The sequence below is a fragment of the Danio aesculapii genome, chromosome 6, assembly GCF_903798145.1.
Source record: "Danio aesculapii chromosome 6, fDanAes4.1, whole genome shotgun sequence".
NCBI classification, from domain to species: domain Eukaryota; kingdom Metazoa; phylum Chordata; class Actinopteri; order Cypriniformes; family Danionidae; genus Danio; species Danio aesculapii.
Genome location: NC_079440.1, coordinates 39,221,208 through 39,237,230, shown reverse-complemented (window position 1 = coordinate 39,237,230; position 16,023 = coordinate 39,221,208). Strand labels below are relative to the sequence as shown.

General features: G+C 33.0%; 1 protein-coding gene across 5 annotated transcripts in view; it reads left to right on the top strand.

Annotated features, from left to right (window-relative positions):
• The window catches only part of opa1 (OPA1 mitochondrial dynamin like GTPase), a 73,933-nt gene that overhangs the window by 20,001 nt on the left and 37,909 nt on the right, over positions 1–16,023 (top strand). For all 5 annotated transcript variants that reach the window (XM_056460138.1, XM_056460136.1, XM_056460135.1 and 2 more), the window contains 13 exons: positions 1,402–1,455; positions 2,455–2,559; positions 2,680–2,766; positions 4,795–4,908; positions 6,759–6,839; positions 6,930–7,004; positions 7,111–7,182; positions 8,775–8,874; positions 8,982–9,112; positions 9,302–9,374; positions 9,453–9,525; positions 9,603–9,718; positions 15,758–15,822. In XM_056460138.1, coding sequence (XP_056316113.1) covers positions 1,402–1,455; positions 2,455–2,559; positions 2,680–2,766; positions 4,795–4,908; positions 6,759–6,839; positions 6,930–7,004; positions 7,111–7,182; positions 8,775–8,874; positions 8,982–9,112; positions 9,302–9,374; positions 9,453–9,525; positions 9,603–9,718; positions 15,758–15,822 — 1,146 coding nt within the window. The remainder of the gene's footprint in view (positions 1–1,401; positions 1,456–2,454; positions 2,560–2,679; positions 2,767–4,794; positions 4,909–6,758; positions 6,840–6,929; positions 7,005–7,110; positions 7,183–8,774; positions 8,875–8,981; positions 9,113–9,301; positions 9,375–9,452; positions 9,526–9,602; positions 9,719–15,757; positions 15,823–16,023) is intronic.

Genomic DNA, 16,023 nt, shown 5'->3' with positions numbered 1-16,023 from the left:
ATTTGAATGGTTTAGTAATAATTTACTTATGTATACAGAATGTTAATGTTAAAATCTTAAAGTAGCGCCAACTATTCTTAAACAACTAATTTATAAATAATGCTATACTTTGCTAATAATTATTTTTCCATTACTTATCAAAATACAATTATTAAGCACATTATAAGTGTGCTTAAGTCAAGAATAGAGCATTTGTAGCTGTATTTATGAACTGCTTACTAATGTCTATTAATGTAGAGTTGAAACTTAACAGATAATGAATTAACTATTTTGCTAATGCTCAATAAATGATTTATAGTGTGTATTATAAAGTGGTACCGGTTTTTCTTCTGTTGAACACAAAGGAAGATAATTTAAAGAAAGCTGATAACATGTAACCATTGACTTTCATAGTATTTCTATAGATATACTATTGAACTCATTGGTTACAGGTTTTCAGCATTCTTCAAAATATTTTCGTTTGTGTTTAACATAAGAAATAAACCTGTGAAGTTTTGAAAGGGTAAAGGGTGAGTAAATAATGACAGAATTTTCATATTTGGGTGAACTATCCCTTTAAAGAGTACAGCATAAATGCTTAAGTGTTTCATTCGAGCAGCTTTCAAATCCCTGACGATGTTATTTTGAACGTAAAAGAAATGTTATTTGCTTTTCATGTAGTATGAGCGGTGTAAAGTGGCACTTGAATATTAGCAAAATAAGGCCCAACTTTATCCATTCTGCCTCACTCATGCAAACCCATATATTTACACAGCTCCACGTGTACAGTTAATATCCACTGCATGGAGTGCTGTGCCGTCCTGCCACATGGAGTCCAATGCACTTTGCTCTTGCTGTTGGCCAGCAAACATTAACCTGCCTAACACCACAACCAATTACATCTACATATAAACACACATTACATGGTATTTAGCAGGAAAAAAGGACCATTTTAGTTCATATGCTTGTTTTATTTATTATTATTATTACTTTTTATGTTTGTGTATGTTTGATTATCCTTTGTGTCCTTCTCTACTCCAATCATTCCCTGCTTTTCTGTGATTTGTCCTCTAGTCTAATGTGTGTGTGTGTGTTTTCAACAATTGCATTGCAGGTGCGGGCCAAGAAATGATTCAGTGTGCTCGATGCATTGATTTTTAATCTATGCACCCTTTACAAGTTGTGTGGTGATTTGTGTAATTAATAAATGATTGATTTAATGCTTGAAAAAGCTGGATGTGAAATGTTTTTCTCCTTGCATTAACTTGGTTTTCCTCTGCTGGGTGCCTGCTGGGATTGAATGCATGAGATGTGAATTGTTTGTGCAGTGACTCTTATTGAGGGATTTTAGAAAAGATGATCCGTCGTTCTTAAAAGAAATAACACGGTCATAGTTTGCTGCATTGTTTCTTGTGCTTACAGTCATCCGATAAAGAGAAAGTCGACCAGCTTCAGGAGGAACTTCTTCGAACTCAGGTATTTAAATAAGTTACATGGTTGTTAATGGTGATGGTTCACTAAAAAAAATAAAAATTCTGTCATCATCATTTACCTACTAATTACTTGGTCCAAACCTGTTTGACATACTTTCTTCTCTTAAACACAAAAGATGATATTTTGAAGAAAGCTGGAAATCTGTAACCATTGACTTCCACTGCAGAAATAACATATCATATTATTGGAAGTCAATGTTGTGGAAGTCAATGGTTACAGGTTTCCAGCTTTCTAAATTTTGTGCTCAACAGAATAAAGAAACTCATATATAGTTTATTTTTATACATTTTTATTTTTATTTTCTCATTATGTCATTTTTTTTATTTTTATTTTTTGCATTTTAAACCATTCGTTTTTGTTTTTCGGTTGTTTGCTGTTATAGTAATCATTTTAAATGATATCTTTTTTTGTGATAACATTTTTATTGAACAGTTGAAAATAATCAAGCATACATTGTTAAAAACAAGAATAGCAACCAACTGCATTTTCTATTAATACCCCACCCCACCCAGGGGGCAATGATTATTAATTAAACAAAAAAGGAAATAAATAAATAAATAAATAAAGGAGAAAAGTTACAATACAAATAAATAAATAACTAAAGTAAATAAATAAATTTACCTCATTGTTAAACACTTTTAACAAAGGTCGATACGGTGTACTTTTACAAAATCACAATAGCATATCTTTTATCTTAGTTATTGCACATATCCATGAGGTAATGGTTTTTGTAGAAGTATTTTGTATCCTTCCCACAGACGGTTCCAGTGTTTCTGGTCCAGGGAGTGTGGAGGCTGCCAAACGCAATGCTAACATTTTTTAGCTGCTTTTAGAGCAGAAAATAATATTTTTTTTCTGAAATATTTTATACGATATCTTGATTTTATTTATTTATTTATTTGCATTCTAAACCAGTAGTTTTTTTAAAAGTTGTTTGTTATTATTGTAATCATTTTATATTTATTTTGTCTTATTATTCAGTTGAAGTACCAACGGATGCTTGAGCGCTTGGAAAAGGAAAATAAAGAATTGAGGAAAGTGGTATTGCAGAAGGATGACAAGGGTATTCACCAAAGAAAAGTCAAGGTCAAATTTCTGTTTTTTTTTTTTTTTCTTGCAGATTGAAAATGTTTTCACGTTTTACAGATGAAAACAAAACAGATCCCTGAGTTATATTAATGCATTTCTCCTGTTGATCTCGTGCAGAAGTCTTTGATTGATATGTACTCTGAGGTCCTGGACATTCTTTCAGATTATGACTCCAACTACAACACGCAAGATCACCTGCCAAGGGTCAGTCTTATTCCTATTTATTTTTCTTTTGAAATATTTGCTGAAATGTTTTTATATTCAATAAATGCCTATAAAATATTTGCTGAATTGAGTGCAAATGCTTTGATGTACAGTAAACAGACAGATTTTCTAATGCCATTTAGAATCATGAAGAATTAGAATTAATTTAGAATTAATGTCATAATTTTAAAAATATTTAAAAACTAATTTCAGGATTTACCAAACCCACACAACCAAAATTGATCTATAAAAATAAGTGGACACTTATTTTTGTGATTGACCTTATTGCATATGCATTTGAAGGTGTTACTTCTAATGTGACAAATGTTCTTTTGAGATTCACTTATAATGTTTAGATTTTTACACCAGAAATGCTATTTTCTGTCATATTTAGACCCCCCTTATCAGAACACCTCAGTTTAAATAGTGTGGTGAATTGCAAACTCGGAAATAAATGGCCACTAGTGTGATTGGCTAATGGGTTTTGTATATTTAAAGATTTCTAGAAGTTTGACAGGATAGTTATGTACTCACTGATGTAAATTGGGTTTGGAAAAAAAAAATTTTTTTCTTCACTTGTTATTGTATATGAAATATCACATATTCTTTTTATCTTAGCGAACATATTGATAACCATTGTCTATATTATAGACCTTTTTCTTAGTATGCAAAATTACCCATTATGCTTTGCGTATATGCGCAAGGAGAATGCTAAGGACTTTCAGTCGGCAGCTGATGCGTATAAACGGTCACATTTGGAAAGCTCTGAAACGTTCATTTTAATCTATTTTATTTGCTTTTATTTGAACTAATACTGTTGTCGATCAGCACCACCTCCTGGACTGATCATTAAAAAAAAAATGCAATCTAACATTGATTGGATGGAAAACAACTGCTGTGAGGCATTTTCCCCTCGGTGTCAGACAGCATCTTGTGCCGTTTACATGAAGCCTCGTCATCGCTAAAGTCAACTTTTTCTCTTTCTTTCAAATATATAAACAACCAAAACAAATGTTTTTCACTAAAATGTTTGACACACACATGTAGCCTGTACTGTCCCACATTAATTAAGTGTCACAAAGTGAAATAAAGTGGCATTTTGAAACGACAGAAAAACACATGCCTTGGTAAATACTACACAATACAAACTAACTAAATGAAACATAATCAGCTCCCAATTAGAATCAACATGCAGATTAGCCAGCATAGTATCAGTAACAAACTTTTATTGGTAATTTTTTGTAAATTGCAGGACTTACACACCTGTTAAGTTTCATGCCAGTAATATTGGTTGCTCTATAATGCAGTGAAGTATTGCGTGTGTGTGTGCATGCATTGAAGAGCCGCTGAGCTAACAGGTTGGGAACACACACACTCACACTGAATTTTCTGACGGCAGACACTTGAACTAGGAGAACGTTTTTCTCTTGCGCTTGAAGCACTTCTGACAGATTATAACGGCTTTAACACACACCTTGCAAAGTTGTGTGTCATAAAAAAAACTCTGTAATCCACTCAAAACGCTATTGAAACCCATTTTCTGATTGCAAATTACCGGTTGTAAACGCTTTAAATGGACGTTCGAAACATTCAACCAGAAGACGCTGGTCGCTATGGTGAACTCCATGCAGCAGCCAAGAAAAAGGTCTATAGAAATAAATTTTGTGGGGTTATAAAGGGATATTTGACCCAAAACTGAAATTTTGTCAGTTTACCCATTCTTTACTAGATGCCATCCTGACTTTGTTTCTTCTGTTGAACACACAAAAATATTTTAAAGATGCTGAAAACCTGTAACCATTGACTCTCATGGTATTTGCTTTTTCCTACTATGGAATTCAGTAATTACAGGTTTTCAGCTTTACTCAAAATATCTTCTTTAGTGTTTAATAAAATAAAGAAACTCATAAAAGGTTTGGAACCACCTGAGGGAGGGTAAATAATGTGTAAATTGTTATTAGAACTTTGTTACCACTATTATCTCTTTAATGGATCAGACATGAGCAGATTCTGTCTTCTCTTCTTTAGGTGGTGGTAGTTGGGGACCAGAGTGCGGGAAAGACTAGTGTGCTGGAGATGATCGCTCAAGCTAGAATCTTCCCCAGAGGCTCTGGAGAAATGATGACGAGGTCTCCTGTCAAGGTGAACATGCTGTCCTCTCATTGTTGTTTTTCTTGCAAACTTTGTTGTTGTTTCATCTTTATCTTCCTGTATGATGGCTGATTGTAAGTGCAGTGCATATTTATGTACAGTAATTATTTGAACTGTAATGTTGCTTAAGGGCATATTTACATGACATAACTTTAAACTAACGCTTAAAAAGGGTCTATAAGTTAATGTATTTTACTAATATAGTAGTAATGTATTTTACTTTTAAACAATTAGTAATAATATATTATGTTTATTACTGTATTAATTCATCTTTGTTAATGTTATATAAGGTAAATGACGTTAGTTCAGGCTAGTTCAAGTAAACTCACTGTGCATTAATGTTAACAAGCTCTGAATTTTAATAATGCATTAGTTAATGTTGAACTATGATTACTTAAGACTTTACAAGATTATTCATGCTTGGTTAATGTTAGCACATGCTAACTAACATTAACTAAGGGAGCGTTATTTTAAAGTTTTCAAGGGTTTTGGCCATTTATTAACAGAGCAAATGCAATATTTCAACTCAAGTTTTAAACTGGTATTTTTAATGGTACCATTACTGTCTCTGTTTAAAAAAAAAAATAAATAAATAAAAATTCAATTTTTGGCAACGATAGCCTCATGGGCAGTGCGCCAACATTGTGCTTCAGGCATCCCGAGTTTGAGTCTCCAACCTTTCCTGATCCCATCCCATAAACTCTCTCTCTCTCTCTTTTCAACTTCATTCGCTGTCTGATATATTGTTATATCCTAATAAAGGCACATATTTTTTATTTTTTTGCAATATTGAGAAAAATGATGTCATGTACCTACATATTCCATGTTTAACCTACAAGTATTTATAGTACATTGGTGGAATGTGCCTGTTTTTTTTAATACTGAAAGACAGCCACAACCTGGCATGCATAACACTGATTTTTTCGTCATTGTCACCTAAAATGTTGATCTTGCTTGCATAAAACTGTCATGTCACTTTTTTGTCATGGTAATATATTTGTAAATGCGGATCATTTTGACAACATCCGCACATTAAACTTTTAAAAATGGGAAACATTGCGTTTTTAGTATATAAAAGTTGTGTAAACATACTTTAAATCATATATTGTAAGGCCAATTTACAGTTGTTGTTAAAAGGTTGTTGATACCTAAACAACAACAAGCTGTTTCTATTATAATATCAGACACTTTTATAAATGATTACTCTTGCTGATTCCAAAACATCATTAGCAGATACAGTTGAAGTCAGAATTATTAGCCCCCCTGTTTATTTTTTTTTTACCCAAATTCTGTTTAAACGAGATATTTTTTTTCAACAAATTTCTAAACATAATAGTTTTAATTACTCATTTCTAATAACTGATTTATTTGATCTTTGCCATGATGACAGTAAATATTATTTGACTAGATATTTTTCAACACACTTCTGTATAGCTTAAACTGACATTTAAAGGCTCAACTAGGTTAATTAGGTTAACTTGGCAGGTTAGGGTAATTAGGCAAGTTATTGTATAACAATGGTTTGTTCTGTAGACTGTAAAATATAGCTTAAAGGGGCTAATAATTTTGACCTAAAAATGGTTCTTAAAAAATTAAAGACTTCTTTTATTCTAGCCAAAATTAAACAAATAAGACTTTCTCTAGTAGAAAAAATATGATCAGACATACAAAAAATTTTCTTGCTCTGTTAAACATAATTTGGGAAATATAAAAAAAAAATCCAATGGGGGGCTAATAATTGTGACTTCAACTGTATATCTCCTATAATTTTATTATTATAACATTTTGTATTATAAATAACATGATTGTAGTGTGTTTACCTGAGCTGTTTTATACTGTAGGTGACGTTGAGTGAAGGCCCTCACCATGTAGCAATGTTCAAAGACAGCTCTCGGGAGTTTGACCTTGGCAAAGAGGAAGATGTAAGTATTTTAACTCAAATTATGTAGTTCGACACTCTCTATTTTTGACTGTCGGATCATTGAGATGACGACTTGTTCGTTCTTTTCTAGCTTGCAGCACTGAGGCATGAGATTGAGCTCAGGATGAGGAAGAGTGTGAAGGAAGGTCAGACAGTCAGCCCTGAGGTAATACCGTTATTCCTGCACTTTGCTTGGTGAAAACATTTACACTTGAATCTGTCAGAATAATTACATTTTTATCATTTATATTTGTCTTTCTATTTTGGATTAGACTATCTCTTTAAGTGTTAAGGGCCCTGGAATCCAGCGAATGGTGCTTGTTGACTTACCAGGGGTCATCAGTGTAAGTTTTGCATGCATTTTAATGCCATTTTACTTTCTGGCATGGAACATAAACTTATGTGTATATATTTTAGGGATAGGTGGTATGACCAAAATTGAATTTCACAGTATGAGAGAGTTTATTTCATGGTAACGACATCTTTTATCAAATATTTTTTTATAAAGTTAGTTATTCCAGAAAATGTGCAAAAGAGCTTTATAGAATAAATAAGCGAGAATATTTAAATAAAGAGAAGGACTTGATCTTATTTATTTAGTATTTTATTTTTATATATATAATTAACAGAATATGACTTTAGATAAACAACAAATTCCACTGTATGTCACATTTCATCAGTTTTATGTGGACAGACCTTAATATATTAAAAGTTCTGAAGTAGCATCTTGACACCGATATAAAATATGTCCCAAGTAGCTGGAATATAAAACTTGAGGATGAAAATATAAATATTTTTCCTTTAAAAAAACAAAACAAAATAGAAACAATTAAAATTCTTGTGTAAATATTATAGCTAAGTGATCACTTATTGTGGAAAATATAGAGCAATTGGCAACACTGGCAGTCTTCCATGGAGCGTCTTTTTTAGCCTCACTAATGCAGCAGGTGGCCACGCCTACTAATTTACATTTTGTGGTATACACGGAATAAAAACTACTTTATGGTACACATTTCATTCCACGTAAGCTATATATTCTGTCATACCATCCAGCCATAATATATATATATATACATGCTGTTTGACAGCCCATAGGACATTGCAAAAACAATGCAACATTACCAATGACTAAATTTAGTGCAAAACATTTGAACTGTCAACACAGTTATTTAGTTAGTGCAACATTAGTACCCAGGCTAATTTTACTGCTAAATAAATGGAGTCAACACATTTATTACTACACGTTTTAGTAAGAATGGAACAATAACAGATATTTTAGTGCAGAAGTAACACACACAGATTCATGTGACGTTATTCATAACAACATAACCCACGGAAGACAAAGGCTATAACGCTAAGCCTTATTACACTGTCAGAAACTTGCTCAGATGCATATTTTACCGACATATTAATCGTGCTGGCTAGTAAGGTGCTCAAAATCCTGCTCAAGTCGGGCATTTTTTTTTGCAGTTACTGGCTAATCTTGGTTATCAGAAGTTTCCTCACTGCACATCTTCACCGCGTTCACCGAGGATGATATTTACACATGCTATATAGTTTGTCACACCTCTGCGGCTGCGCACTTGACGGTTTCTGTGCACTTCATGGTTCATTCACAAAATATATCTGTCTCTATACTTCGCTTCGATTAGTCGATTAGTTGTTGCAACCTCTAATTAATATATATATCTATAGATATATATATATTAGATACATACATATATATATATACATATACACACACAATAATAATTCTGTATATATACAGTTGAAGTCAGAATTAATAGTCAGTTGAAGTCAAAAGTCAGTATATATACATGTATATATATGAATCTATAAATCTATGTGTATGTTATGTTGGTGATTACGTGACTAAAAGTAATTTGATGTTGCCAACTGATTGATTTTTTTTTTTTTTTTTTTTTTTTTTTTGCAGACTGTGACTACTGGAATGGCTGCAGACACAAAGGAAACCATTTTTAGCATTAGTAAAGCTTACATGCAGAATCCAAACGCCATCATCCTCTGTATACAGGGTTAGTTTTCACTCCTTAATGAAAATATTAAAGTATTAACAAGTATTACATCTTACCATGATTACTCTTATAATCTTTGCCTTTTTCTTTATTTCTGTATTTTTCAGATGGCTCAGTAGATGCAGAGCGCAGTATAGTCACTGATCTGGTCAGTCAAATGGACCCCCAGGGCAAAAGGACCATATTTGTTCTTACTAAGGTTGATCTGGCAGAAAAGAACCTGGCTAGTCCAAGCAGAGTAAGAAATTTTACTAAATGACCTCTAAATAATAAATATTACTTACTGTATTAGCCACTAGAGGGCGCTATTTTGTATCTTTTGACATGAAAACAGAATTATTAAAGGCAGTAAGGTGCAGGTGATGAATGTTTTAATGGCATAATTGAAAAATATATAAATAAATTTGTTATTTATTTCCATTTGCAGATCCAACAAATAGTAGAAGGCAAATTATTCCCAATGAAGGCTTTGGGCTACTTTGCTGTAGTAACTGGCAAAGGTAAACCTTGGGATTTTTCTGGAAATCATTTGCATTTGGAATTTGCTGAAATGATTCAAATGTGCGGTTCTTTTGTAGGCAGCCCTAATGAGAGCATAGATTCTATTAAAGACTATGAGGAGGACTTTTTCCAGAACTCAAGACTGCTGAAGTAGGACTCAGTTTACACAATTCTAACTTTTTAAAGTTATTTGTTACACATTTTTATTGGACAATCTTTTGCTTTAGGGATGGCATGTTGAAAGCTCATCAGGTGACCACAAAAAACCTAAGTCTTGCTGTGTCAGACTGTTTCTGGAAAATGGTTAGAGAGTCAGTGGAGCAACAAGCAGATGCCTTTAAAGGTAAGAAAGTGACTATTAGATAAGATGGAGAATGAAGAAAATATCCTTATAATTTATTGACCCATTTGTCCTTTCCGGGGTTCTCAGAAGCTAGAGACATCATAGCTGGCTAAACGTCTATGTTAGTAAATGGAAACATATTTTGCACTGAAGAATTTATGAAGGTTTTTGTATGACTTTTAAGAAGAGGGGAAAAAGTTGAGGGAATTATATATACATGTATATCCCTCTGTAACATTGACTATATTTACATGCTCACAAATAATGTGATTATTTTGGCCTCAATTGCAATAAAATGTTTAAATGTCAGGAGCAAAGGTTTTATTCCCGTTTCCATGATTCATATTATTCCCTAAGAATTGTGGTTATTTTTTTACCATCATTATTCACGTTTGTCACTTCACAGTAGGGCTGCATGATATTTGAAAAATCTGACTTTGCGATATTTTATTTTTTCTTCGATAATTATGAATACACTTTCAGAAGATGGTCTATTTGACCGTTTTCTTGTGAGTCTAGCTTTTTTCAGGTACAGAAATTGAAAAATCACAATGCAAAAAAAAGCTTTGCTTACTTTGCTTTGTCTAAATATCAAAAAAATTTGTAGATCAATAAAAATGTTTTGTTTTCACCTTCAGAAGAAGTCACGTTTTTCCCTAAAACAAGCAACATTATCTGCCAATGGGCTACATAATAAAATCAAATTTTTGCTTTGAAATGTAGATATTGGTACTTGAAACGGCAAAAATTCTAAGTAAGAAAAACTTAGAATAAATAGTTAAATACAATTAATCTTTTGCATCTCCAAACATCATAAGTTATTGTGCCCAAATCTGTCATTTTACAAATCACATGTTCTGTCTAAACTATAATTCTGACTTAACATTGCACATCTTGCGATGTGACTATTGTGGATGCACACTTTGCGATATCGATGCTGAAACAATATAATGTGCAGCCCTACTTCACAGCACAGGTGTTGAACTTAGAGTAAGTGTTTCTGTACGCTGTTTTGATTTATTTCTACCTAATGCAAGACACTTTAGTATGGTTGTATTATGTGCTGTTTTGCCATCATAAAAATGTGATGTTAAATTGCTTGTGGCAGCGAGTTGAAATGATATAGTACAAAAATATAGTATATTATATAAACAGGGTGTCTGCGGGGTCCTAAAAAGTATTAAAAGTTGATCAATCAATTATGAGACAATTAAGGCCCTTAAAAGGTATTTAAAAGTCCTTATGTTTTTACGAGGTCTTAAATTGTGTTCAAGCGTTTTTCAAAGTGTTTGAGTCCAAAAAAGCATAAATATATTTATTTTCCTCCTAGTATTAACAACAGCACGTATAGCGAAACCATAGAGCAAAACAGACGGCAAAATAGGAAAATGTTAGTTTGTGTACTCCTGCTTGGAGAAATATGAGTTTAAACAGTGGCTGAAGCCTGTCGCTTAAAACAATCGCGTAATTTATTCTTTCAAGCTTTGTTTCTCCCGAGCTTATCTGAGTTCTGTTGCATGGTTGTGCTCCATTGATTTATTTAACTACAACTGTTTATTAATAACTGTTTATTAAGTTATAGGTTCGATACTGATTAGAACTTGAATTGGCGATGAGGTCTTAAAATATTCTGAGAAGGTCTTTAAAAAGTCTTTAAAAGGGATTGAAATAACCTTTAGGATTCTTGCATGTACCCTGATATATAGAGAAGATTTTTTCAACACATTTCTAAACACAATAGTTTTAATAACTCATTTCTAATAACTGATTTATTTTATCTTTGCCATGATGACAGTAAATAATATTTGACTAGATATTTTTCAAGACACTTCTATACAGCTTAAAATGACATCTAAAGGCTTAACTAGGTTAATTAGGTTAACTAGGCAGGTTAGGGTAATTAGGCGAGTTATTGTATAATGATGGTTTGTTCTGTAGACTGTCAGGAAAAAATAGCTTAAACGGGCTAATAATTTTGTCCTTAAAATGGTGTTTAAAAAATTAAAAACTATTATTTATTCTAGCCGAAATAAAACAACTAAGACTTTCTCCAGAAAAAAAAATATTATCAGACATACTGTGAAAATTTCATTACTCTGTTAAACATCATTTAGAAAAAATTAAAAAAAGAAAAAAAATTCAAAGGGGGGCTAATAACTCTGACTTCAACTGTATGTGTTAAGTGAAACAGAAATTAAGTATTTATTAAACAGTGAATGTCAAACAATGAATAGGAAAAGGAATGTAAATGTAATTTTAAATAATCAAATAAACATGTAGGAGTGCTGCCAAAACAAAGAAATAAATCTAACAAAACGATCTAACTAAACCCCAACCCACTAAACTGACTAACCGAAGAAAAATGCAGAAACAAAACCTCAATCTTCAGCACGTAGCTTAACCAAACTTCATAACCTCAAAACATAATTACACATGTGGCAATGCCTCCTTTAACTAACTAACAAATAAATAAACTAAGCTCCTCACATTACTAGAGTTCTCATAAAGTACACACTGTTAGCCATTAGCAAAACAAAATCTCATATAATCCAATTCTCACTAGATAATAAACTGAGCTGCACAAGCATATCTAATTAAAGCAATCTCTTAATAAAGAGAAAACTAGAACACAGCAATCAATTGCAAGCAAATAAACACAAGTGAGCAGGCCGGGCGACACAAGTGAGGAGACTGGCCGTGAGCCAAGCGCTTTTCAAGAACAGCGCAAGCGCACAGCTTTTATACGGAGTGGACCCGGTTGTGATTGGCGTGCCTATGGTGATTGACAGCTCCTTTGACCAATGGTTGCACACCTAAAAACAGCACAGGACACACAGCGGAAAAGAGAGAGAAGAGCCCGCAAAACAGAAAACAAACAAACATACGTGAAACATAACAATGTGTATATATATTTTTTTTTCATAATACAAATCTAAATTCATTTAACTACAATCAGAATGTTAAAAACTGAAAGCATCACCACAGTTTGTAAAAAGTCCATAAATCACAAATAATTAAAATGTATACGAGTTCTGTAATTATTTTCTTGGATCTTCAGCCAAAATGGTTGAAAACTACTGCGTTAGTACTAAAATGGTGTCTTGTTTTACGAATAAATGAGGTAGCACAAAAATATAATGTATGATACTGTGCTCAAAATAGTAAAGTACAACCCATTTTGAAAATGATTTTTTTTTATCCATTTCTCAGTGAATATAGGTAATGTATTTTGGTGCATTTAAACAAAACAGATTTATTAAACAGATACATTTATTAAAGTGATGTTTTAGTCACCAAACATATTTGGAAATTGAAAGATAATACAATTAAACTCAAGAAAAATATTGGAAAAAAAAATAAATTACAACCTACAAAATTTCAACTAAATTAAAGATTTCTTTTTGCTTCTCGATTTTTCTTCTTTTTTTTTTTTTTTAAATTATATTTTATATTTTCTATAATATATAAATTTGGGTGTACTAGTTTTTGGACCGTTATTGTAAGTTTTTTTTTGTTAGATAAGCTCCAGATTTGGCGTCAGTACTGACTAATCTAATGTATACGCAATAGTATATTGTGTAGCTTCCTATTAAAATATCAATTTAAAAGAGAGATTTGTGAGGGGTGTACTTATATATGCTGAGCATTGTATATATGCGTGTATGCGTATATTATTTTCGGTAACACTTTATTTTGATAGTCCGTTTGAGTATTAGTAGACTATCTATTTGCTATCTGTTGATACTGCTCCTTCAACAGACATTTAACTGACTATAAGAAACTTTGCAAGTACATGTCAACTTACACTAACCCTAACCCAATCAGTCTACTATAATTTAATGAGAATTAGTTGGCATGTAGATGCAATGTAACTTAAATTCAAACAAACGGACCATCAAAATAAAGTGATACTTCATTTTCTTAATACTAATATAAATAAATTTAACTCAAATCTTACATTTAAAAACTATGGAAACATCACCACACTTGGTAAAAAGTCTATAAATTCCAAATAACTAAAAATATGTCTGAGTTCTGTAATTATTGTCTGTACTGTTCAGCCATAATGGTTAAAAATGACTAGTATCTGAAAACATTGAAATAAAAAACACACATATACTTGCTTTTAGTTTTACCATAGCTATTTTTAGTCTTTAATAAGATGCTGATTTTCAAGGGCATTTTGTGAAACGTTGTCCACATCAGCTCTCAGGAGACCCAGTGAATAAACCCTAATAGAATCCAAACCAAACAGCTCGACAGCCACTTAACTCTGAAACCCAGAGCCTGTTCCCCAGTCCTGCGCGCGCTGATTTCCGTCACACCTCACCCCGGCATCAGACGTTCTGCAGCAGGCACGTTTTAGGCCTCCGTGCTGCCAATTAACAGGCCACCGCTGCTAACGCTCTGCCTGGAGATTTATTGCCTGACCTGGGACGCTCCTCAAACCTTTGTGTGGGCTATCGATCTCTACAGCTGCACTGGGGCCGGCCCGATAACCAGAGCAATTAGCGTCATCTCCATTGTGTGAGCGAGACGGCCGGCCCGAGTGTGTGCTGGGGACACGAGGCCCCTGGGGGACGTGGGGTTGCTGATACAGTGCACGCTTAGCTCCAGATGCATTGATCACGGCCACGGCGCAGTCTATCTGGTGGTTGGGTTTGTGTATAGAGGGAGATGGGAAGAAGCGTCTGAGGAATAGGGCTGTTGTCACTGGAAAGTTTGTTTTTGTCAAAAGTTTGCTTTATTGTTTTTGGAGACTAAGTGAACTTAATTAAATGGTTTAATCAAGTATTCATTGTTTAACATTCATCTGTCCTAGGATGCATTTCCCAAACGATGTAAATCGTGGCTGAATTACCATAGTAAGATGCAACGTTTGGGAAAATGATGATGTAATGACGAGTGTTTCCCAAAACTGTAGTTGCTCTATTGCAGATTCGTTGTTCAAGCCACATCAGTTATAGCGTTGAACATCCATAACGTTAAAAATCCATAACGACTCTCTAAAATGTGTATACTGATGATGCTCTATTTTGTAGATTCCACTTTTAAATCAGGTCACCTATAGCTTTCGTAATGAGCCACGGCTGCGTTCAAAATGGAATAAAGGTTTTTAAATTGCACCATGAAAAGAACGCAATTGTCAATATGAAGAACACTAAAACTGAACTGTAAAAAATGCTTTGAAAGCAAATTACACGTAAGAGAGATGACTTATGCTGCGTCCCAATTTGCATACTATCTGTCCTAAATAGTATTTAAAAATATAATTAGTGTGCCCCAAATCATGGTATGTTGAAAAGAGTATGCCAAAGGTTCCTGGATGGTTTACTATTTCAAATAGTTCTACACACCGAAGTGTAGAACCGTCCATACTTTATTTGCTGATATTGTCCACAGTATATTGCATGATGGGCGGGAATTTGATTGGAACTACAAACGCGGTTGAAAAGTGCAAATGAACTACAAACGTGGTGGACCGTCAAGTGGAGATGCTTTGGTAAAGATGTTTGGATGACTGTTAATTTATATCTAGCCAACTGGAACATGCTTAAATTGCGTTTTCTGTGTTATATTTCATCTGCATGGGGGGATAACTTCAAGAGGGGGATAACTGCAAATAGAACACAACCAGGAACTATATCTCTATAGGTGTAGTTCAAACACACAAGTTTGCAACGCAGTTTGCAAATATTTGTTGGAACGATGGATTTGGGAAACACCAAATTAATTAATTGTTTGTAACAACGGAACTTACAACCTCTGTTGGCTATTCGGAAATTCACTGCTGATCAGTGTTGGAGAAAGTTACTTTTGAAAGTAATGTATTATAATATTGAGTTGCTCTCCAAAAAAGTAACTAGCTGTGTATATATATATATATATATATATATATATATATATATATATATATATATATATATATATATATATATATATATATATATATATATATATATATATATATGTATATATATATGTATATAATATAAATGAAAATAACCTAAACTGACCCAGATTTTCTTTGCTGTGCAGCATCTCGATTTAACCTGGAGACTGAGTGGAAGAACAACTATCCTCGCTTACGAGAGCTGGACAGGGTAAGAAATCAGCTCCAGGTTGAACTAAACTACATTTTTAAGTCTAGCACACTTTGCTGAATGTCAGATTAGTATTCTAATTTAAGATTATCGAAAGTAACTGGTGCATCATTAGTGCGGTTCCTCACCCCAAAAAAGCACTTAAAATCATGTAATAATGTTATAATAATCATGTGTGGTATAACCAGAGCTGAAGTATAT